The sequence below is a fragment of the Cnephaeus nilssonii genome (genome assembly GCF_951640355.1).
Source record: "Cnephaeus nilssonii genome assembly, chromosome: 17".
Lineage (NCBI taxonomy): Eukaryota > Metazoa > Chordata > Mammalia > Chiroptera > Vespertilionidae > Cnephaeus > Cnephaeus nilssonii.
In genome coordinates, this window is record NC_137088.1 from 22502437 (window position 1) to 22525706 (window position 23270).

Consider the following 23270-nt stretch of genomic DNA (forward strand, 5'->3'; position numbering starts at 1 on the left):
AGTAGAATAGGAATTCAAATACATACCCAGGCTTTCTTCACAAATAGATCTGAGACATATAGCATATAGAGTAGAGGTCGCAGTCATTAAGCTGTATTCTCAGGAAAGTACGGTAAAGAGCAATAGCAAAAGAGTTGTAGGCATAGTCAATTCGAAACCAGCTGGTCTATGTATTTTTCCTAGCAAATGCTAATTCACCTCACTCCTTTTTTCATTACCCTACCCACTCCAAATATTGCCCTTTCTTCAAAGCCAAGCCAATACCACTCTTTACCAGTAAGGACTTCCTTGACCACCCCAACACGTCTCTTCTTCCCCTCCCAGTGGGTCCCACTTAATGTCTGCCCATCATTGATGCTTATCACATACTGCCTTGCACTAAATAGGTATTTTTTAATGTTAGATCTTCCCCAAAAATAGAACCTCCCAAAACTGAATCAGGAAGAATCAGAAAACCTGAATAGGCTGATAACAACTTATGAAATAGAAGCAGTAATCAAAAAACTTCCAGCAAACAAAAGCCCCGGTCCAGATGGCTTCACAGAGGAGTTTTACCAAACATTCAAAGAACAACTAACACCTATATTCCTCAAACTATTCCAAAAAAGCCAAGAAGAAGGAACACCCCCAAGCTCTTTTTATGAGGCCAGCATTATCCTAATTCCAAAGCCAGATAGAGACACTACAAAGAATTACAGGCCAATAACCCTGATGAACATAGATGCTAAAGTCCTCAACAAAATATTAGCAAATCACACCCAGCAGTATATTAAAAAGATCATACAACATGATCAAGTGGGATTTATTCCAGGGATGCAAGGCTAGATACAGTATTTGCAAATCAATAAATGTGGTACATCACATAAACAAACCAAAAGACAAAAATCACAAAGTCATATCAACAGACAAAGAAAAAGCATTCGAAAAAATCCAACACCCATTTTTGATAAAAACTCTCAGCAAAGTGGGAATAGAGGGAGCATACCTCAACATGTTAAAGGCCACAAATAACAAACCTACAGCGAACGTCATATTCAGTGGGCAAAAACTAACACCAGGTCTTCCCAAATACGCTGTGAGCCATTTAAGGCAAATGCTTTCAGTTAAGCTCATCAACCCTTGTTGTGTATATCATGGACTAGGCCCTGGTCTGAATGTATTGTTTCATTTGTACCAGCCACCATCTTGAGATTAACAGTGAGATTCATACTGTTGTTATGCGCACTTTGTAGAGGAGGATCTAAAGCTTGGAAAGGAAATGTACTCAAGTCCACCTACATAAATGCTATACTGAGGTGATTGAGCAGGACTTGAAGGAGAAGGTAGTGTTTGGATGGGCAGAAAAAAGGAGAAAGGGCTTTGCGGTTGAAGAAAATAGAATGTGGGGAGGTGTTGGGCACCAGGCAAGAAATAGGCCAGTGAATCAGAACACAAGTATGCTTGGGAGGAACTTGGGTGCAGCTCTAGGGACTATGAACGTTTTCTCTATAATGGGGGTCCTTCTGAGCAGCAGTTTGAGAGAAGACCAGAGCAGTGATTCTCATCCTAGCATCCTTTTTCCAAGGGCACCTCAAAGATGGCTAAAGGAATCTAAAATTGCTGAATTAAACCTGCGTCTGTCCCTTATCAGGAAGTTCCAAGAGACTAAGTCAGACATCATATTTATGTGCTTTCTCTAGGAATCACAACTCCATATAATATCACTTGTTCTCTCATTCTTCATCTAAGCTTCAGTCATTAGTGTATTTTCCCCCTACATTAAGGGAGGAAAAGGAACAATACTTAAACGTTTCTTGTTCAGAAATCAAAAGAATTATCCCTGGGAAGTAATTTAAACATGTGTGGTGCCTAAGAACATCATTCAAGGGAGAAGTGCCCCAGCACAGATAAGACAGTGGTGAGCAGGGCGGAAAGAAGCGTACGATTATGATAGAAGTAGAGGCTGAAACTGATGAAAAGTCTAGCATGAGCCTTGGGAGTACTGAAGTTTCTAATGACACCAGCTTTGAGGAACAAAGAGAGAATAAAAATCTTAAGATTTTTAAGGCCCAGTGTATAAATGTGAAATAAGAATGGAATCATAGCACTGAAGTTTATGGAATGTCAAAAATACATCTCAGATTGAGAGGGAAAAAACACAAGCAGTTCATTTGCAGAAACTATATTCAAGTTAAACATGTAAGCCAGAATCAGTTTTGGCTAAGCTTTGAATAAACCATCTCGAAACTAGGCTTGAAGTATATGAAAAAAATAAGCTTTTAAGTTATTTTCCAAGTTGAATCTTTTAAAAATTTAAGGCTTTGGGTGGGTCGGGGGGGGGGGGGAGTTCTCTATTTCAGTCAGATTAAGAGATTATTTTCTTGCTAGCTTGTTTAATATGTTGTTGAGAATGTCATACTTTTATCTTCATTCACTTCTCAGATTCTCCCTCGTGAAAATATTCTTTAAACATGAGATTCTCCTCGCCTGAAAAATATTTTAAGCGAGAACCATTTTTATCTACTCTGACCAGATTGTCATCTGATAATCTTGCTATGGCCCAAACAGTTTATAGCAAAAGGAAAAAAAAAAAGCCTCCATATTTATGTGTGCCCCAAAGTCAGTGGCTGTGAGAAGGTAGAAAAGAAGAAAAAACAAAAACATGGCAGATGAATGATTTTCTTGTTTTGGCTTAAATTTTAAGCAAAATTGAAAAATAAATATGATTTGTTAATGATTCTGAATATTCCTAATAAATTCTCTAAATTTTAAAGGGAGCTTTCACCCAGATTGTATAAACCTGTTTTTTGGTGTTTTTTTTATAATAACAAACCTCCAGAAACTCTGGTAGATACGTTAACCTTTTAAAGACAAAATGGCAAAACTTTACTCAAATGAGAAATGTATGGAGAGCTGTTTTATGTCCTCTTATTACCACAATATGGAAACCCACAGATTTTTGGCTAAGATATAGAGTCCCTTACATAAACTGTGGAGTCTGGAGAGAGTTTAAAACAGAAATAGTTTAGAAGTTTAAAAATAGTAATAATTTAAGAGAGTACATGATTTTCTTTCTTTATAGCAAATACAAGTATTAGAAACCGAAAATAAATATATTTGATTATATATATATGTGCTTTCTCTAGGAATCACATCTCTCTATATATATATGTGTGTGTGTGTGTGTGTGTGTGTGTGTGTATATATATATATATATATATATATATATATATATATATATATATATATATATATCTCTTTAAATACATTTCTTTTTAAAACCCATCTTTGAATAATGGAGATGTTAATGTGCTACTTTCAGAATGGGAAATGCATTTACTGGTACTTCTCTGTTCAAATTTATTTCCCAGGTTTTCTGTAATAAGACCAGTGTTAACAAAGCAGAAAAAGTTGCTTGCAGACCTGCTGAAATTCTCTTTGCAATACACAGGGTAGAGTTATTAAACTGGGGAGAAAGATTAATGTATTTCCTGCTAATTCCATAGAGGAGAACATGTATCTTTATTAATGTTAATGGGTTGGCCTCTCATTATGTTATAGAATGATCTGCTTTTGCAAAGGTTTTCTCCTAAAGAACTTCATAGCATTTAAAGGTTAATATGTTAGGTAAAGAACAATATCTTAAGAGAAGCGTTTTTATTACGGGACATGATGGGATGGTTTTTATTAAATTACATGATGATTTGAATGGGGAAGAAGAAAAAGTGCATCGCTTCTTGCCCTCAACTTTAATGCCTTTAATCAAATAATGACCTTCTGGAAAATAGTTAATTTTAAGCATTTGGAAAGATCAATACCACTTTGCCACCAAAAAATGGCCTAGATGATGAGAAATTTGATGTATTTAAAGTATCATTTCACCCTTTTAACCTAGTAAATAATGTAAAATGCTTTCAGTATTGCTTTGCCACTGTTTTGTTTCTCACTGTTCAAAGTGTTAGGAATGTTCTCCAAAACAGGTTAAAGGTGGTGTGTGAAGCCTTGGGCCTGGAAGTGGGGTTGTACCTCCATTAAGCCTTGGTGTGTCTATGTCGGGGCCCCCGAAGAAGTAGTATATTTTAATACTATATTTGAGGCAGAGTGTGTGTAAAGCGTAAAAAGTGTGAAAATGGAATTCTTCTGGAATGTTAAAGGGGTGGCTTAAACATCATTGGTCCCTTTGGCATCTTTTGTGGTGTCTTTAAACCTTTATTCTAAAGGTGAAAGAATTAGTAACTCTGACTATTAGAACCCAGACCACCCCCCCCCCCAATCCCTAGCTTATAGAACATTGATATGAAATTACCCTTGAGTGCCGACAGTTTTGTAAATTTAAAAAAAAAAAAAATTGCCCTCTATTAGCATGTTTGTGGGCAGATTAAAAACTGTCTTCATTAGCATAAGTAACACTTACAGGTTCTTTTAAAAGTGGAACATTATTTGCTGAATGATAATTTGCTAGCTTTATAGTTTAGTTGTTGTTCAGAATGTACTCATTCAAAATGCCTGGTGTAGTTTCGTCTACAATGCTGATTTTTTTGTGTGTGTGTGCTAGAAGTACTGTTTAATGGATTATGTACTTAATCCTTGTTCCTACTACTTGCTAAAATGTAATTCATGCTTCCCACTAAAATGTTTGTATCAAATACCTCCCTATTTAGATTGATTTCTTTTAACATCATATATTATTATGCGATGAGCCCGAGAGATTGGAACGAAATACTTCTGCAAATAACACATAAAAGATGGGGGTTAGGGGGAGCGGTAAATACAGGCTATAAAATGTTTTGCTTTTTAGAACTCAAATTACCATTCTGTTTTTTAAAATGTATTTTCCTTCTTAGTTGTAGCAAGAATTATTTGTCATTTTCTTTCTCTAGTTAAAGCTCTTGGGTTCAAAATGCATATGTATAGAATGATCATATATACATATCTGTATATTGTATTAAATGACTTTTTTCCTCAGAGAATATGGGAAGTCTATTTTCCCCTGGAAAACTGTGTTGCATGCTCCCAGCTTTATCACAGGCCAGGCCTTGAAAGGTTCTATTTTTATGTGTGAGACCCTATAGGTACAATAATAAATTCATTCGTGAAATGAGGTTCCTTTCCTTACTACATGAACATCATCATGCACCCCTTATCCGTTAAAATGTTAGAAGTGAATTGACTTGAATTAACTGTTCTGACAAGAGTGGAAATCAGGGGTTGAGTTTGGTTGGAAATTAGCAGCTGAGAGAGGAAGGTGCCAGGATTTTTATTTAAATGTGGTACAACAAGATCCTGTCAGTAAAGCACATCATTAGAATATTGAGTTTAGAACTGCTAATTTTTCCTTTAAAATGAGCATACAGTCGTGTGTTTCATGGACCATAATAAATTGCCATTGTGTTGTCATCGAGTTTGTTTTGCGTTTTTGTCAGTACTGGTTTGGCACTCACTCTGCATTTTCTCTCTTCCTTCCCTCCCTTTCCCCCGCCCTCCATTTTAGATTTCTTTAATAGGCCCCTAACCAAACCCAGTCGAAAGAATGTTATTTCGTGCCATCTTAGCATTAGCATCCTTTGCACCAGTTTCTTGCTTACGGTGGGGCTAGACATTTGCAGATGGTTCTTGGTTACTCTAAAGTACCTAACAGTATTTCCTTTGTGGCAGATGGATTTAAGACTTTTAGTTCCCAATAAATGTAGGTTTACAATACATAACTTTACAGGATTTGTGTTGTATATAACAGGTTTGAACATATTATCTCAGAATTCATCTGCATGGCATTTTCAGCTTATTCGGGGTCCATGCCAGTTTTTTTAAGTAATAGGGGGAGCCCTGTGATTGACAGCAACAGCTCAAGGCTGTGATTTTGAATGGAAACAAAGGGCTTAGAACAGAAGGTGTCAAATTAAACTTTGTCAGTTTGAAAAGCAGCAGCATCCTGAAAGTTTCACTAATTTATTTACATGGGGCTACTGTTTGTATTTTGCCCTCTTTGTATGCGGTGTAATGTTGCTTGGCAAATTTACTACATTTAAAGTTTAGGTTGTTCCTTGTGCCATTTTGGTTTCCTGAGAACGGATCGGTATCATTATTTGAAGGCTTTTCGTCTTCTCTCTTTTCCACTCGTTGGAACAGTTGTCACTGAATTTAATTTTGAGAGTAGTTTCACCTAACCCCGGCCTATGGTCTTATAATATTTCAAGTCTCAGAGACCTCTCTTAAAAATGTAATTATGTTCACGTTTTGCGACCTAGTGCTGCATTTCATGCCTCATCTCTCCTCTACCAAGAAAATCTATAAATTTATCATTTTAAAACCTATACAGTACTTAGGGGAATCGTTATTTTTTATTTGCTAAATATTACAAATATTCTGACATGTTCGTTTTCTTCCCCAATTTATATGCTCTAACAATATCACTTACGGAAAAGTGATCTAGAAAAAGGTTAGAAAGCATTTGGCTTTTTTAGTCACTTTCTGCAAAACATAGATTAGATTACTGTCATCGTTAATAGAATCTCAATCCATAGAATTTGAGGTAGTCAGAATATTCCAAGGCATTTAAATAGCATTAGAAAAAATTCATCTTATTTTGCCAGTGTGGATTGGGGATGAGCCAAATTATTTTCTCTGCTGACAGAGAACTAGCGTGTCAGAATATCTGTTTTCCATTACTTTTTAAGAGATACGCACATCAAGGAAAGAACCCCGTTTTTGTTTTTTTGCAATATCCTTGTAGAACTAACAGTTCCCAGCTGCACCGTTAAATATTTTTCTAAGAAGCATCTGATTTCAGTCTCTTTAAATGACCGTGTTTCTTGAAAGGCTAGCAGAGACATGCTTCAAACTTATAATTCATCAAATTATTCTTAGATAAGGAATTAGAAGTATTATTTAAGGGCAGAGGTTAATAGCAAACTACTGGAAATGTTATGTTAGTCATAGGCAATTAATAAAAATAAGGATCTATCTCATAAGTATAGAGACACACAAGTGACAATATGAGCAAATATTTGTTGAATGAGTCGGGGCTCTTTTTCTGAAATATTTGTGAAACCAGCGTGAATGTGATTGTTTAGGAATTAGCTATCATTATTAGCCATTTTAAAAGAACTAATGATTTTCTTTTCCAGAGAACATCTGTGATCCACATGTTTTTTTCACATATATCCAAGTGCTAACTGATCTCGGCATGAAAAAGTTTCTAAAGGATTTGAAAATGATTGGAGTTTTCGGCTCTTTCCAAGAAGCTTTTCTTACATGAATCGTTCTTAATTTAACTTTTAGCAATTTTTAGTTGTAAGCATTAGTGTTTTGTTCTTTTAATTCTTGGAATCTCAATGTTGAGCACTTACTGCAGTAATGTAAGACTAGCTACTAGTAAGTAAAAAAACAAAAAACAAAAAACAAAAACAAAACAGCATCTTTATGAAATTTCTAACATCTCTTGAAAGATAAGTAAAATTATAGTACTTGCTGTGTTTAGGCATGGTGGGGGGGGGGGGGAGGGTGTCAATTGCCATCGCTGAAGAATTGAGACAGGAGGAGGAGGAAAGTAAATCCTATATAATAAAAGCATAGTATGTAAATTGTCCCCTTGACCGGAGTTCTTCCAGTAGTTTGACCCAGGGGGCCGGCCAGCCAGGGGAAGGGAGGGAGGCCCCGGCTGGCAGCCGCTAGGGATCCTACCAGTGCATGAATTTCATGCACCGGGCCTCTAGTAGTTAATATTCAGACTTATGGGAAGATATATCTAAAACAGTCACAGCATCAAAACTTAGAGGTAAAGTGTAAGGAAATAGCTTAGATGTAGGAAAATATAAAGTATTTTCATGGCTTACGCTAGATAGCAAATATTTGCTAGGAAGCGCTAAGTAATCATCTTCAGGGTCTCAAATATTTCAAATACTGGAATATAGTTTTCCAGTCAATAATGTACAAACATAGAGCTAAAATATGACATATCATATTATTCTGGAAATAAACATAGGATTGCCAAGGTTAGAAGAGAATCGTGTTCAATGACACTGTAATCAGCATTCTTATTTTTTATTTAGCTCATATTCTCTTAGGCACATCTTCAGTTTACTGCCTACGCTTTATGCATTCGGTGGCATTGAATGAGTGCATGATTGCGTGACCGTCCCCATGTATATATTTAATTAAACGACCTGTTGAGTAGCGAATCAAAGTTCTCTCAGAAAAATTGGTAGGTCTCCTGGGGGTTAGCAGCAGTCACCCTTGGCTGGTTAGGAGATGGGCCTTGGGAAGCTAATGTCTCAGTTCTCTCTAAAATCTCTCAAATAGGCCATTTTGGGGAGAGTGTGCCTTGCCTCTTCCCACTATATACTGCAATTGGAAAGAGAATTTTCTCTCTAGTGGTTCAGGCTGAGAAGAAAGGGAGGAAAACCATTCTCATTCCAAAGGTAACATTAAAAACAAACAAACAAAAAACCCAGCAAAACAAAAGACAAAAATACCTTCTCCTTGGCTCGTCCTAAAAATCAGATAATAAGGAAAATGCACTTGATCCATTCACATCCAACTAATTTAGTTGACATTTTCAAGAAGCCCCTGTGTCTTAGGCCGCATTCCCTACAGCAGAACCTGAGATGGGGAGTCAGGTGCCCGTGATTTGGTGAGGGACTTGGAAGGAGCAAGGCGGATAGGGGGAAGAGGGGTCACAGGTAAAGGGGGGATAAGGTCATCTCCAGAGAATGAATTCCTCTGTGGAAAACAGCAGTACATTGAAGGTACAGAGACTCTGAACCACTGGGTCAGCCAGGCATGGCCACCCTGGGCGAGGGGGCCAGGGAGGAAGTGGAGTGACTGTCCAGGCATCTCCAGGTGAGATGCCTCCAAGACCTTTCTCCAGAAAAGAGTGTGGCTCTACGCAGGCAGCACAGCAACTGGGGGTGGTCGCCTGGGCTGGTGAAGGGGGTCTGGGTGGGATACCCCCCTTCCTCTCCACCCCATTCCTTCATGTCCATCATGGCAGCCAAGATAAAGGAGGTGTGAGATGGTGATTAGAAGAGGTTGGACAATGTACTGCGTCAGACCACTCAGTTCTCGATAATCTGGTATTTCACTCTTTGCTCAGGAAATCTGTTAAAATGGTCACCTGGCAAATCACAGTGTATACTGCAACGGGCAGAAAAGCAGGACTCCCGGGTTCTCGCTCTGGAAAGTTCTTCCTTGAGAATTCTTCTAATGCCCCGTCTAGTCATTTTGCCTTCTATAGTGGACAAAATTCTTACACAGCTGCACACATCCCTCCTCTCCTTCACACACACAAATATCCATACCTAATGTCCTTTCCACGGCAAAAATTCCAAACGTAGGACATCCTTTTTAAATACCTATTCTATACGTCTGTCCTAGCTCTCCTTAAATACCCGCAGAACCTCAGGTGGCCACTCAAGAGACAAGAAAGTTGGGCAAGACTCAAGCGCGCCCAGCTTGGCGTTTCCCTCCTGTTGCACGTATCACAAAGCCCCAAAGGGTAAATGTGTCTTGCCCTTGGAGTCTGAAAACTATTACCCTCTTTTAAGATGCAAGTCTGAACGTTTATTGGAAACAGATCCTGTCTTTTATGACAACCACAGCTCTTCTCAGAGGTTTAACAAAACGGTTTAAAGCAGATTGGAGTATTTTGAGCTTATGAAAAGCATGAACTTCACAGGGCCTTTCCATTTTAAGCTCCTGATGGAAATTGTCAGTGCGTTCCCTCCCCCCCACCTGCCCTGCATGAGCTGACCTATGATTCCCTTGTCTCTAAGGGGTGGTTGTGTGAGCTGTTACGCTGGAAAGAAGATCCTTCTCCAGAAAACAGGACCCTGTGGGAGAACCTGTCCATGATCCGAAGGTTCCTCAGTCTTCCTCAGCCGGAACGCGATGCCATCTATGAACAGGAGAGCAACGCGGTGCATCACCATGGCGACAGGCCGCCCCATATCATCCACGTTCCAGCCGAGCAGATTCAGGTTCGTTTACCTTGGCCCATTCCGTATAGCACTCAGTAAACAGAGCTTTCCGCTTCGCAGGGAAATTAGCGTTTCTCTTCTTCCCAGCCGTCTACGCACGGGCTTTTTAGCGAGAGAGAGAGTGATACGCTGCCGTCTTGCCCAGGGCGATGAGAGGAAAATTAACACTTTTTCCAACATGTGTTTCGTGTTCCTCTCCCTTCACTCCCCAGCCCCGAAGTGGCAGGAACCCCCTTTTTACACTTCTTGTTTGGCAAGTGAGTCGTTGTTAGAATTGGGTGGTTTTGTGAGTAGGAGCTTCTTCAATTTTTTTTTTAAATCAGAATTTTAAAACACACCACCTTTAAAAACAACTAGTACCTAAACTGCACCCCAGGAAAGGAATGATGGCTGTTTTCTGTAGGGGCATTTTGTAGAATCACAACGTTATGCCTTGGCTCCTGTCCAAAAGGAGGCGGGGAGGGGAACCTAAATGGAATCCTGCTCCCTGCTCCTTGGCGCTTCCTTCACCTTGCAGCTGTCTCCCTACACCCCCACAGGACACAGGTTAGGGGTGAGTCATGTCTGTTTGTCTTTCCTTTAGAGCCCCTCTCCCTCCACCCTTGGGAAAGGAGAGTCTAGAGGCGTTTTCTTGCCCGGCCTGCTGACCCCTGCACCGTGGCTCAGTGCTGCTCCTCAGGTGAGCGGGCACACGTTCCCTTTGCCAGAAAGAGAGGGACACAGACGGGGTGGCTTAAAGACCTGCTCCCTTGGTCAGGATATTTAGACTTTTAAAGGACATACTGACCATGGCGGTGGGCTGAGACCACTGTGCCCACAGACTCAGCCTTGCACTTAGCTGTCATGTCAGGGGACTCGTCTCCCTTCACCCGACTGAGGGAACTCCCCCATGAATTCAGATTGGAAAACTCTGGGGTCAGGTATTTCGTAGGTGCTCTTAGGGCCTCGGTTGCTTAGGAAGTTGTTGAAATTGAACTTGAGCTGTATAACTTTATTTTTGTTAAATCTAAGGGGAACTGTTTTTAGCTTTCCCCTTTAAGGAAAAATGCCATTGCCTTCCAGAGTCCTAGAATTCTACTCTCTTTGCTGAATCACCTGCATTGTTTCTGAGTATTACTGGGGGGAAATACATATATGTAGCTAAAAACAGTAACAGGGTTATCCATCCACTAGGAAAAAAATATCCCTGAGTGTGTATTCAAGATAAATTGAAAAAAAGAGAATCCCTTAGGATATCAAGCACTAAAATAATCCCGAAAGCCTGAAAAACTGTTTAGCGAAAAAAAAAAAGAGGAAGATATACATTAAGTAATAAAAGGAGGACTTGTTTGAAAATGTAAATAGTTTTTTTAAAAATTGCTTCTTAGGGGATAAAAGGAACTGCGTAGGCACCGTATGAGTTTCTGATATTTTGCTGCTCACTTGGGTTGATTTGCTTTGCTGATAAGTTATGGGTAGCCAGTACAGTTACGTGCATGTATCACACATTTGTTCTGTATAATTGTGTATGGAAATCACAGCACACATACAGGCACTAATCATGAAAAAGTGTCCGTGTACACTGAATTTTAATCCTAGTCACATCCGAGTTCACTATAGACAAAACAGTTCGCTAACGGTGGATTGGACCTTTATTTTTCGGTAAGAAAATAACGTGCAGTGTCAGCCTAGTGCCATTTGGTAAGACATTGTGGATGAAATCAGGACTGTCTGGTAGGAATTTCACAAACGTGAGCATCTCACAAATCCTTTGGACTCCTAAGAGATAAAGCTGAGGAAGAGGGGAGGACTAGCCATTTTGGTTGCAATGTAAATACAACTTTCGAATCTTGCTCCATGTTTTACCTCCCCGATGACCTAGGGCAAAACACATTTCTTTCATGGCTCTGTGCCTCACCTTTCTAAAATGCCTTTAAAATCCTTCTCGGATCTTCCTTTGAAATCTTTCATCATCATCTAATCTAATAATAGACAAATATGCAAATTGGCCGCACCTTTGCTACGCCCAAACCACGCCCACCAGCCAAGCCACGCCCACCAACCAATCAGGACGAATATGCAAATTATCCCAACAAAGACGGTGGCTACTTTGCATATCGCGACAGGGTAGAAAGAAGCCAAGAGCTGCAGAAGGGAGCAAAGCTGCAGAGAAGCAAGCAAGCCAGGGGGAGGAGAAGGGAGGAGCGGAGGCGGGGCCGGGGGAGAAGGGGCGGGGCCGGGGGAGAAGGGAGGAGGGGAGGCGGGGCCAGGGGAGAAGGAAGGAGCGGAGGCGGGGCTGGGGGAGAAGGGAAAAGCAGGCGGGCTGGCAGAGAAGGTGGGCCGGGGGAGAAGGGAGGAGCAGAGGCGGGGCCAGGGAAGAGGAAGGAAGCGGGCTGGCGGAGAAGTTAGAAAAGCAGGGGGGCTGGCGGAGATCGCGGGGCGGGGGACAAGGGAGGAGAGCAGGCAGGGTGGGGTAGAGTGCAGCAGGAAACCCTATTGCAGGATTTTTCCTGCAACGGGAACGCTAGTTTACATCATAATTGGCTTTGCTTGATGTGCAAACTTCTGGTAATGTTTCTGGCTCACATTTTCAGAGCGCTGAGTTTTCCCTTCTGTGAGCCGGACTGAAAATCAAGGTTAGGGAGGCTCCGGTGACCTCTGAGAAGGAGGCCCAGTAGCCCCCCCCCAAACCCCAGTCCTTCCTTCCTAGTGACTATCATTTTGATATTTTTCCGAATGCTGTGGGGTCATTGCGCTGGCCTGCCTTTGGGCCCGAGCCTTTGTCCCCATCCCCGAAGCCAGGCGCGCGATCCTCCCCCAACCATGCGCTCCACAGTTCTAGCTGCTTCCAGCGCGCGCGCACGTGGGCAAGCGCAGTCTGACTGTCCCCTTGTTCCTTCTCCCGCAGCAGCCGCAGCCGCAGCCCCAGCAGCCCGCGCCGCCACCCCCGCAGCCGCAGGCGCAGCAGCCGGCCGGCCCCCGGCTCCCCCCGCGGCAGCCCACCGTGGCCTCCCCGGCCGAGGCCGAGGACGACACCCGCCAGAAGCCCCGGCCGCGCACCAAGATCTCCGTGGAGGCCCTGGGCATCCTCCAGAGTTTCATCCAGGACGTCGGCCTGTACCCGGACGAGGAGGCCATCCAGACTCTGTCCGCCCAGCTGGACCTGCCCAAGTTCACCATCATCAAGTTCTTTCAGAACCAGCGGTACTATCTCAAGCACCACGGCAAGCTGAAGGACAACGCCGGCCTCGAGGTGGACGTGGCCGAATACAAAGAGGAGGAGCTGCTGAAGGATCTGGAAGAGAGCGTGCAAGACAAAAACGCTAACACCCTTTTCTCGGTGAAGCTCGAGGACGAGCTCGCGGTGGAAGGGAACACGGACATTAACGCCGACTTGAAAGACTGAGACACAAAGTATTATTTTCATGCAGCATTGCCACTGGTTATTGACCAACACAAGGAAACGCCACCTGTACGCGCGCAGAAACCTTGGTTGCTCATGGTTTGGCCAACGCATCTTCAGAAACTTGCACAAACAGGAAAGTTGAGAAGGGATAAGACAGACTGCACTAAATGTTTTACTCTGATTTTTACAAACTGCTCGGCAGCCCCAGGTGAAGCATTGAGGATTGTTTGGTATTAAAAGTTCAGATTTGTGTTCTCGGGACGCACCGAGGTGTGTACCCCCCCGTCAGCATGATACCAGTGATTTTTTTAAAAAAATGATGATGATTATTCTGGAGCCTCAAACAAGCATTATAACTTCTGTGATTATGAGTTCCTTCCTTTCATTATTTCTGTAACACTCCACACTGATCTTTGGAAACTCGCCCCTTATTTTAAAAGGAAAAAAAAAAAAAGAGTTTGTTACTCTATTGTATGTTACAAAAGAACTATAGACTGTGGAATGCAGTTTAAAGATGACATATGCCAACAAATGCCTTGTATTATATGGCACTGCCGTAATTCAAACTTGTTTTTATTTTGGAAATAAAAGTTCACTGTAATTTTTTTTTTCATTCTCATTGTTACATAATTTTTTTAAATGAAAAGAAAATGTGAAACACAGTTTAGTCCTCATTATTTATTTGTAGATCCTGCAGCATCATGTTGTAATTAATTTTTTGGAAGTTTCCGTTAAATGTAATATTGCTTCTCTTGTTACCATACTGATTCTTTTTCTATTTATAAATGTATTTTGATGGGCAGTAAAACAAAGTGTCTTAAAAGTTTTAAATAGAGAAAATGTGCTTTACACAGTTGCCTATAAAAAGTGCTCTATGTTATCCAAGCAATTCATACTATAAGCTTCACTCTTATTGTTGTATGCAATTTTTACTATCATGCAAATAAGCTTAGGTAAATAAAACTAATAGATCACCTTAGAAAATTATGCAATTAATGTGAAAATAATTGATGTTTGCAATGTGTCTTCCTTTGGTTTACAATCAATTTTAAAGCTACATCTGTATAAAATTTCTGTATAAAGGTGTATTTCTTTTTTATGAGTTTATGGCTATGAAAACACCAGCTATTTTGTTACAGCTGGCTGTTTTTATACGTGTATCACAATTTTCTTTATGCAGAAATATTCTGATTAGGAGTGGTTATTGACTGTAACTACACAATTAAAATTGTTTGTATGGTATGACATGGTAGGGTTTGTCTGCTTATGTGGAGTAACTTCCCAGAGTCAAAGGTGGTCCTCTTGGGTAGGTGCATGTTCATACTTTCTTGATGATATTTTACTGATTCTTAAAAGAGCAATTGAAAAGAAAAGTCACTCGAAACACTGTAAATTTAAATCACAAACACATGCTCCTTTTTAAAGTTTAACTATGAAGATCATAACCTGTTGGGGTTAACACTTTGCTTAATAAACAGATAGCAGGATGGTCTAAAGACTCGCTGGCAAAAACATAAATCCAGCCTCTAGCAGTTACGTGCTTAGAAAGTGGATTCATCTGCATTTATTCCACAGTACTTCACTTATGGCAACGCTTTTTTTAAGCTAATGTACGCATATTTTTAAAGGCCATTAATAACAAAATAAGTAAGGTAAAAGGGACCTTTTGTATAAATATTCCTTAATAAGCAATGTATTTTTAAAAGTTATAAATGGAATATAAGTTTAACTCGGTTCATGAAGAAAATGTGAATAACACACCTGGAATTTAAACACAATTTTCAAGATACAAAATTAGGGTGTGCTGATGGTCATGGGAAGGTCGGAGGCCAATGTTGCCGTTTTTGATTATTTTCTTTTTCTATGCACTTTATATCTTGCTTGTTGTTTATTTTTTGTTTTGTTTTTTTTGTTTGTTTTGTTTTTAGGTTTCCTCAATGTTAATAGGGGTATCTGAATTCCTTAAAACTTGGTTCTGAAATGCCCCATTCTTTTCCTGCCAGTGCCCTAGGCCCTGATAAGCTCATTGGTAGTCAACTGGGTTGCGTTAGTGTTGAGCTTTTTACTTAGGAAACTGAAATGGGATCATTGAAAACTCCGAATTCAGTTTTCAAAAGTACTATTTACTTTTAAAGCACAGCTGAACTACTGTGAAGGCAGCTGGTTTGCTGCAGACCTAAAATTGATTGAAAAGTTTTCAGTTATTTTATTAAGTGAGGAAACCTTTAAACATTCTTGCTCCCTAGAGTTTAGGAAAGAATTTGAGCAAAAGGAATTTGAATTAGAATAGACATAAGATTTCATGTATTAAAAATAAGTAAAACAAATAGAAACTAGTATGCTATGAAGTTTTTAAGAAAACTCTATATCTTCCTCTTTCTTTTTTCAGATGTTAAAGAAAATTTAGAACAGAGACTATTTTTTTTTTAACCAGCCCAACACTTAACAGGTGTCAGAGGTATGATATTTAATTTTTGGGGGGAAAGGAGAAATTGGGTTGCAAATATGATTTTCCCATTCCCAATAACCTAACTTACGCAATAATTTTCTCAAGGAATTGATGGGTGTGTGTAAGAAATCAACAATACTAACAAAATTCTTACTTAGGCCCTTTAACCTTGGCAGCCCTAATTCCACTAATATGACATTTTAATACCCTCCTCCCCCCTCCCCCCCCCCAAAAAAAAATAGCACATGTCAGTAAACAATCATGGTCATAATAGAGTAAAATTGTTTTCAGGAAAGATGGCATGTCTTGGGAAAATTTGTCTGGGTGATCTTCCACATTGCTTCCCCAATGCCACATATCGCTCATACCAGTCTTACTGCTGGCGGCTATGGTAAAATTCCTTGAACAAACTTCATTGTGTCCAAGTTTATCAGAGACTTTAAAAGCGGGGCATGACATAGCGCTTCGTGCTGCGAAGACCTTAGCAGAGTCAGGTAGTTTACGGGTAATATTCAACCTTGCGCATCTGAATCTGTCATGGATTCCTCCCCTCAGCACTTTGCCACTAATTTGTATTACACTCTGTGGCCATATAATACTTGCACATTATGCAAAAAATAATGTTGATAGTATCTCCTTGGCACAAAATATGCAGAGTTGACAAGTAACCTTTGACAACCAAGGTAACTAATATGTATGCGTGCCCTAGTTGTGTGGCACTTGGTTACAAAGTCTGTACATATTATGTATAAAGTGTGTATAGATTAACATTTAGCCCCAATGAATTCTGAGCTTAAAAGAAGTGTTTCTTTTTTCTAAGTAGTGCTATCTATATCTATGTTTATCTAAAATATATAGCTTGAGTAGAAAACATTTTCAAATGGTTCAAGATTGAGTAAAAATGACAATCCCATACATTCCGTTATGAAAGTCTGCCCTATTCCCTGTTGTTATCATCAGCCAATTTTAAGGTCCTTGAATGTCACAATATTATCAATAAATGAGCTATTCTGAACTGCCTGGTGATATTTTCAAAAAGAGCAATTAAAATGTATAAACCCTATCAAATAACCTATAGAGAAAGGACTACGGTGTTAAAACAAGCCAGACATTTGCATGGTAGGTGGAAACCAATGGAGGTCCAAAAACATAAATCATATCTAAAATATCAGAAGATACTGATGCTATAGTTTACCTTACAAATAACTATTCTTTACTTTTGAAGGGGGTGCATTATGGATTTGGTGTTTCTTCTGGGGCAATCCTCTTAATGTAAATACTACTTGCATGTTTTTTGACAAAGGCTAAGCTACAATCTATTAATACACGTTTTTGATGAAAATATACAGTACCCTTATTTAAAAAATGTGGTGGAAGGTGTATGTCCAGAATACTATCCCTGTTTCTGATACCAAATGTTAAATAAAAATAGTTTGGAATTACTGTTTAAAAGATGAGCAACATTTTTAAGCCTTTCTTACATTACCCTACTTATGTGGATTATGCACTTCCAACTTTAATTTTATCAAAAATAATTCCACAATTCCATTATGGTTTCTTGCTTATATCAAGGTTATATATTGTCATTTTCTTTTTTCAAAAACATTTTTTTCATTGATTTCAGAGAGAAAAGGAGGAGAAAGAGAGAAACATCAATGATGAGAGAGAATCATTGATCAGCTGCCTCCTGCACGCCCCACACTGGGGAATCAAAACGCAACCCCCTGGTTAATAGGTTGACACTCAACCACTGTACCACATCGGCCTGACTATATTGTCATTTTCTTTCATCCACTATTTTAAACTGCTAATATCCCTACTGTGATCAAAGGCACATGACCTGGGCCCTGTTCTCCACAATAAGGTGGCTAATGGGGGAATGCCTTAGAGCAGTATATTATTTGTTGCCTTGCAAAATAAACACAAAGAAACTCCCGTGATGTGTTTTGCACTAGATGAAATGTTAAGCATTACTTCTTTACTGCTAGTTGAACATTTTTACTACTCCTGAATATTTGCTTTTTATAGTACTCAAATAAGCTTTCAGTCCAGTGACAGTCTCTAATTCATGCCCTTGGGCCCAAAAAACAAATGATGTTCCAGGTGCTGCTCTGATTTGCCACTTACAGTACCTGTTAGGTGAAAATGTTGACAAGGTTCAAATATGCAAATGTGTCCGTTAATTCGCTGAGTCTGTGGCAATATGATGCAAAATGAGCATTTGTCCAGAGCACAACCTGTCCCACAGCATCTTAATGTGGGGTCCGGTTTCAGCTACTCCCCCTTTGTTTCCAATTTTAATTTCCAAATATTTGTTTTACCATCTCATACAAAGGCTTCCTCCCTTCTGAGGACCCCCACCCTAACATCCTCGTCAAATATGCTTAAAGTGATAATAGCACCACATATGCTGAAGGCTTCGTTTTACTAGGCAGTGCCACAAACGTGTCTCCATTCCACCAGGAAGTGTGTCAGGAGGGCGCTGGCATTCCCACTTCAAAGAGGCGGGAAGAGAGAGGCAGGGTAACTCCCTTGTTCAGCTAAGTGGCCACATTGGTCTTTAAACCCAACTCTCCTATCTACAAATTCCATCTCTACTTTCTCCTTTAAAAAATAACTTTCTCAAATTTAGAAAATATAGGAAAAATTAATTGCAATTCAGATGTTTCAGAAATATAACATGTATTTTGCTAATGTAAAAAGTTTATCACTAAAGTAATTGAAATCAAGTATATGAAATGTTTCATCATGAAATATCTATCCCCAAACTGCCATCCTGGTATAAGATCCATATACACCAAATTAAAAAACAAAAACAAAAAACAACAACATGCACTTTGTTATAGTAATTTTCAAATGCACATGAAAAAAAAAAATAGAATAATGAACTCCCAAGGATTCATTACCCAGTTCAAAAACATTTTTATCAATAAATACTTTGTAAAACTTGTTAAAGTTAAGGAAATATCCAAACTGTTTGATGGCTCCTGCTCATTATCTTACTTTTTTTGCAAAGTACTGAATTTTCTTATTTCTAAAAATAAAAAATACTAAAACTTGAAGTTTTTCTCAGAGCCCTCTGAGAATCCTCAAAAAGGCACTTTTAGAAGGAGAACCTGTGAGAATTCCACAAATATTTGTACCATAAAAAAGAGAGACAAACCAGCCTCTCTTTATTTATAAACAATGCGTGCTTTCATATCATTGTTTAAACTAAAGTACATAATTTTCAGTTATGCATAATAAAATATGTAATTAAGCAACATTCCATGGTGGATTAAAGAATTAAAAGCTTCAGGTGCAGAAAAGAATTTGTTGGCATTTTCTTTTTTCAAGGTGGTATTTTGAGGTGTTACTTTTCATTTTCCTTTGACATCTTATACACAAATAAATAGACAGAAACAGGTGAGAAGCAGAGAAATGAAGGGCTGGCTGTACAATAGACCTGAAATATGTAGCGAGGCAGAATACTCGCAACATGCCCACAAAAGCTAAATTAAAAAGGACAAGAATCTTTTTAGTCTGGGGGGGGGGGGGGGGTGGGAACCACACAAAACTCTAAATAGGAGCATGTGCCTCAAGAAATAGAAATAACATAAAAAGTTAACTGCATTAGGTTATGCTTATATTTTAAACTACATTAAATTAATTCATAGTCCAATTGGTAGAGTCCAGTAAACTTATTTTTCAAGTGAAGAACTAAATTTAATTAATATTTCTGGACTAGAAACATCAAAGTTCGTAGAGGCATTTGCAAGTTATTTCCTGCCAGTCTATAGCTTGTCTTTTCATTCTCTTAACAATGTCCTTTAAAGAACAGAAAGTTCTTTATTTGGGTGAAGTCCAATTTAACATTTTTTTTTCTTTTAAAGGTCTTGCTTTCACTGCTGTATCTAAGTAATATTTGCCTAATCCAAGGGCAAAGAAATGTTCTATCTTTTCTTTTATAAGTATTATAGTTTTACGATTTACATTTAAATCCACAATCCACTTTGAGTTGATTTTTATATGTGACAAAGTACCAAGGTATAGATCAAAATTTTTTTTTTTTTGCATTTCTTCTAGTACCATTTGTTTGAAAGACTATTCTGTCTCCATTGAATTGCCTTTGCATCTTTGTAAAAAATAAATTGACCATAGGTATGTGTGTGTCACTTTCTATTTTGGTTTGTTGTTCTCTCCACCAAGACCTCACAGTCTTAATTACTATCCTATATAATAAAAGGCTAATATGCAAATCGACCGAACAGCAGAACGACTGGTCACTATGACACGCACAGACCACCAGGGGCAGATGCTCAACGCAGGAGCTGTCCCTTGGTGGTCAGTGGGCTCCCACAGGGGGAGTGCTGCTCAGCCAGAAGCCAGGCTCATGGCTGGCGAGCACAGCGGTAGTGGTGGGAGCCTCTCCCGCCTCTGTGTCAGTCAGACATCCCCTGAGGGCTCCTGGACTGCAAGAGGGCACAGGCTGGGCTAAAGGACCCCCACCCCCACCCCCGAGTGCACAAATTTCATGCACCAGGCCTCTAGTAGCTTCATAATAAGCCTGCAGATAATCTACATCTTTAAACTTTATTACTCTCTTCTTCGAAGTGGTTTTGTTGCTTCTGGGTTTTTCCTTTCCCTATGAATGTCAGACTCAGCTCATCATTTTCACCCCAGAAAATCTGCTGGATTTTGATTCAGTTGCTTAAACTGCATAGATCATTTGGGGAAGAACTGGCATTTTAACAATATCGAGTCTTCATGAACATGCGTTTTCTCTTCATTTATTTAACTCTTTGTTCATTTATCTTAGCATTGTTTTATAGTTTTCAGTGTATAGTTCTAACACATCTGGTCAGGTTTATCCACAAATTATTTTATACTTTTGATTCCATTGTACATTTTTTTAAAAATTTTTGATTTCCAGTTGTTTGCTCCTAGTATATAGAAACATAATTCATTGTTTTATATATTGATCTTTTATCCTGCAACCTAGTCTAAATTCACAATAGTTCTAGTAGCTTTTTTGTAGAATCCCATCAAATTTTCTATAGAGACAATTATGTCATCTACAAATAGTTTTATTTCTTCTTTCCAATCTAAATATCTTCTTTGCTTGATTTAATTTTCTAGAATGTCTAGTAAAATGTTAAATAGAAATGATGAAAGCAGATATCCTTGCCCCCTTCCTGAACTTATGTGCTAGCACTGTTCTAAACCCTTTATAATAAATTCATTTAATCCAAATAACCACCTTATAAGGGAGGTATGTTATTATTATTTTATTATTGATAATGAAACTAGACAGAGTTTTTATATATCTGCCCTCAGTGGATATGGCTCCCAACAAATCTTTCATCTCTCAAAATGCAACTATTGATTTTGCCTTGGCAATCATTGTTTTATCCTTATTTGCCACAAGGGTCATAGCTTTAACACTCAACTCTTGATTAGGTGTCAGGCTATGCCATAAAATCTTATTTGACCAAAATAAAGTTCAACTATGGAAAGATAGTAGGAAAAGAATTATGCTAAAAAATAAAACAAAGGGAAGAAGAGAAGGGAGCCAGGAGAAAGAACAGGGACGCAGGAAGAGAAGAATGAAGATGTTGGGAGGAAATAGGAAGACTGGCTGGTAAGTGAGATTACTCAAAGGAGAAGCATAACTTCTGCATATTTTTATAAGTATTAGAAAAGAAAAAAGAAAATGACATGGCTCACTGACCCCTTTTGATGATTTTGAAAACACTGTCTATTTTTAAATTTGGTGATTCCAATAAGTACCCTATTACCAATGTCTTAGATCAGTGATGGGCAAACTATGATCTATGGGCCAAATCCAGTCTGCTACCTGTTATGTAAATAAAGTTTTACTGGAATACAACCATACCCAATTCATTTACTTATTCTCTATGGCTGCTTTTGTGGTACAACAATAGAATTAGAATGGTTGTGTGAGAGGCCATCTGGCCACAAAGTCTAAAATATTCGCTCTCTAGCACCTGTATACAAAATGTTTGCCAACCGCTGCTCTAGACAATTAAGCTGTGCCTAGGTTTGGAAAGGTAGAAAACTAAAGGAATTTTCTAGATAACTTGTGTCAAAACGAAATAATCATTTCAACATTTTTCAGGAGAGTTGGAGCATATATTAGAAATTCTTTAATTCCCAATTCCATGTTTCACTTGATGTGTATGAAGAACCTAATGAGTTCATTGGCCTACACAAGAGCATTAGACCAGAGATCCTACAACTTGTTGCTCACCAGTAACTAGTATAAAAATTTAGAAAATTATTGGCTAGAAACTTCACCCCTTCTTGATAAACTCAAGAAGTGTTAATATTCTTGGCAAAATTGTTTTTGCACTAATTGCCGTACCCATCTGCTCTGTGAGATTGATTAGACTGAGATAACATTTGTTCTCTACTAAAATCAATGCTTCCTGGCCCAGCAGAAAGCTAGATCTGCCTCATTTCCATCCTGAGAGGACACGTCACTGACAACTGCACGCTTTTCCTTTGAGGATTCGAGATTAAATTGGCACTTGGCTTGATGGCCCTTCAGGAAATGATTCTGCCTAGAGAGTCCTGTTGAAGTAAACCAAGACCACAAGGACCCAAATGATTCCTTCTTACATAGAGAACCTGCACTAAGCCGTCAGTTGGACATCCCTTGAGGGCTCCCGGACTGCGAGAGGGCACAGGCCGGGCTGAGGGACACACACCCCCACTCTCAGTGCACAACTTTTGTGCACCAGGCCTCTAGTGAGTAAATAAATCAAAACAGTTATTATTATGAACATTGTTTCAACCTTGCAGACCTCTTCAAAGGTCTCAGGGACTCCCAGGTTTCCAGATAAACTTTTTGAGAACCACTAAATAAGACCATTCTTCCTCTCAACTAGTCAGGGCTTTGTGACAGGTTGAGTAATTGGCTACAATACCCGATTCTCACGTGTTTGGATTTACATCCCATCCTTGCCTTAGCCAAAATTATTTCCCCATCCTTTGATTCTGGGTGTGGCCAGGTAACTTGCTTTTGCCGAATGTTAGCTGCCTTGCGGCAAGCAGAGCCATAAACGGCTTAGGTAGTGACTTGCCCTCAGGGGAAGGGCCACCATAAACACACGTGGGGCTGACCAGAGTCCAGCTCACAGTGAGAGACAAGCTCTGACAAGTGCCCAGATAAAAGCAGAGCCCAGCTGAGCCCACCCTGGATCAGCTGATTCTACATGGAAACTGCAGACTCATGACAATAAGAGTAATATGTATGCTGAATGCCACTGAGTTTTAGAGACTGTGATAATGGCTGACTAACTGAGACCTAAATCCTGCCAGCTGAATAAAAAGAAACACATAAAGAAGCAGTTGGGACAAGAGTGAAGGAAGATGACGTGAGACAGGGAAGGAAAAAAAAGCCGATGAAATGTGTGTTAATCATAGATTCCAAGGAGAGCAACTGGGGCTGAATCCCACTAGAGACTCAGAGGAACCATGT

General features: G+C 39.3%; 1 protein-coding gene across 5 annotated transcripts in view; it reads left to right on the top strand.

The window, feature by feature from the left end:
* The window catches only part of SATB1 (SATB homeobox 1), a 103550-nt gene extending 86302 nt beyond the window's left edge, over nt 1-17248 (top strand). For all 5 annotated transcript variants that reach the window (XM_079795648.1, XM_079795647.1, XM_079795646.1 and 2 more), the window contains exons 10-11: nt 9750-9953; nt 12841-17248. In XM_079795648.1, the coding sequence (XP_079651774.1) occupies nt 9750-9953; nt 12841-13338 (702 nt within the window). In that variant the 3' untranslated portion in view covers nt 13339-17248. The remainder of the gene's footprint in view (nt 1-9749; nt 9954-12840) is intronic.
* The last annotated feature ends 6022 nt before the right edge of the window (nt 17249-23270 follow it).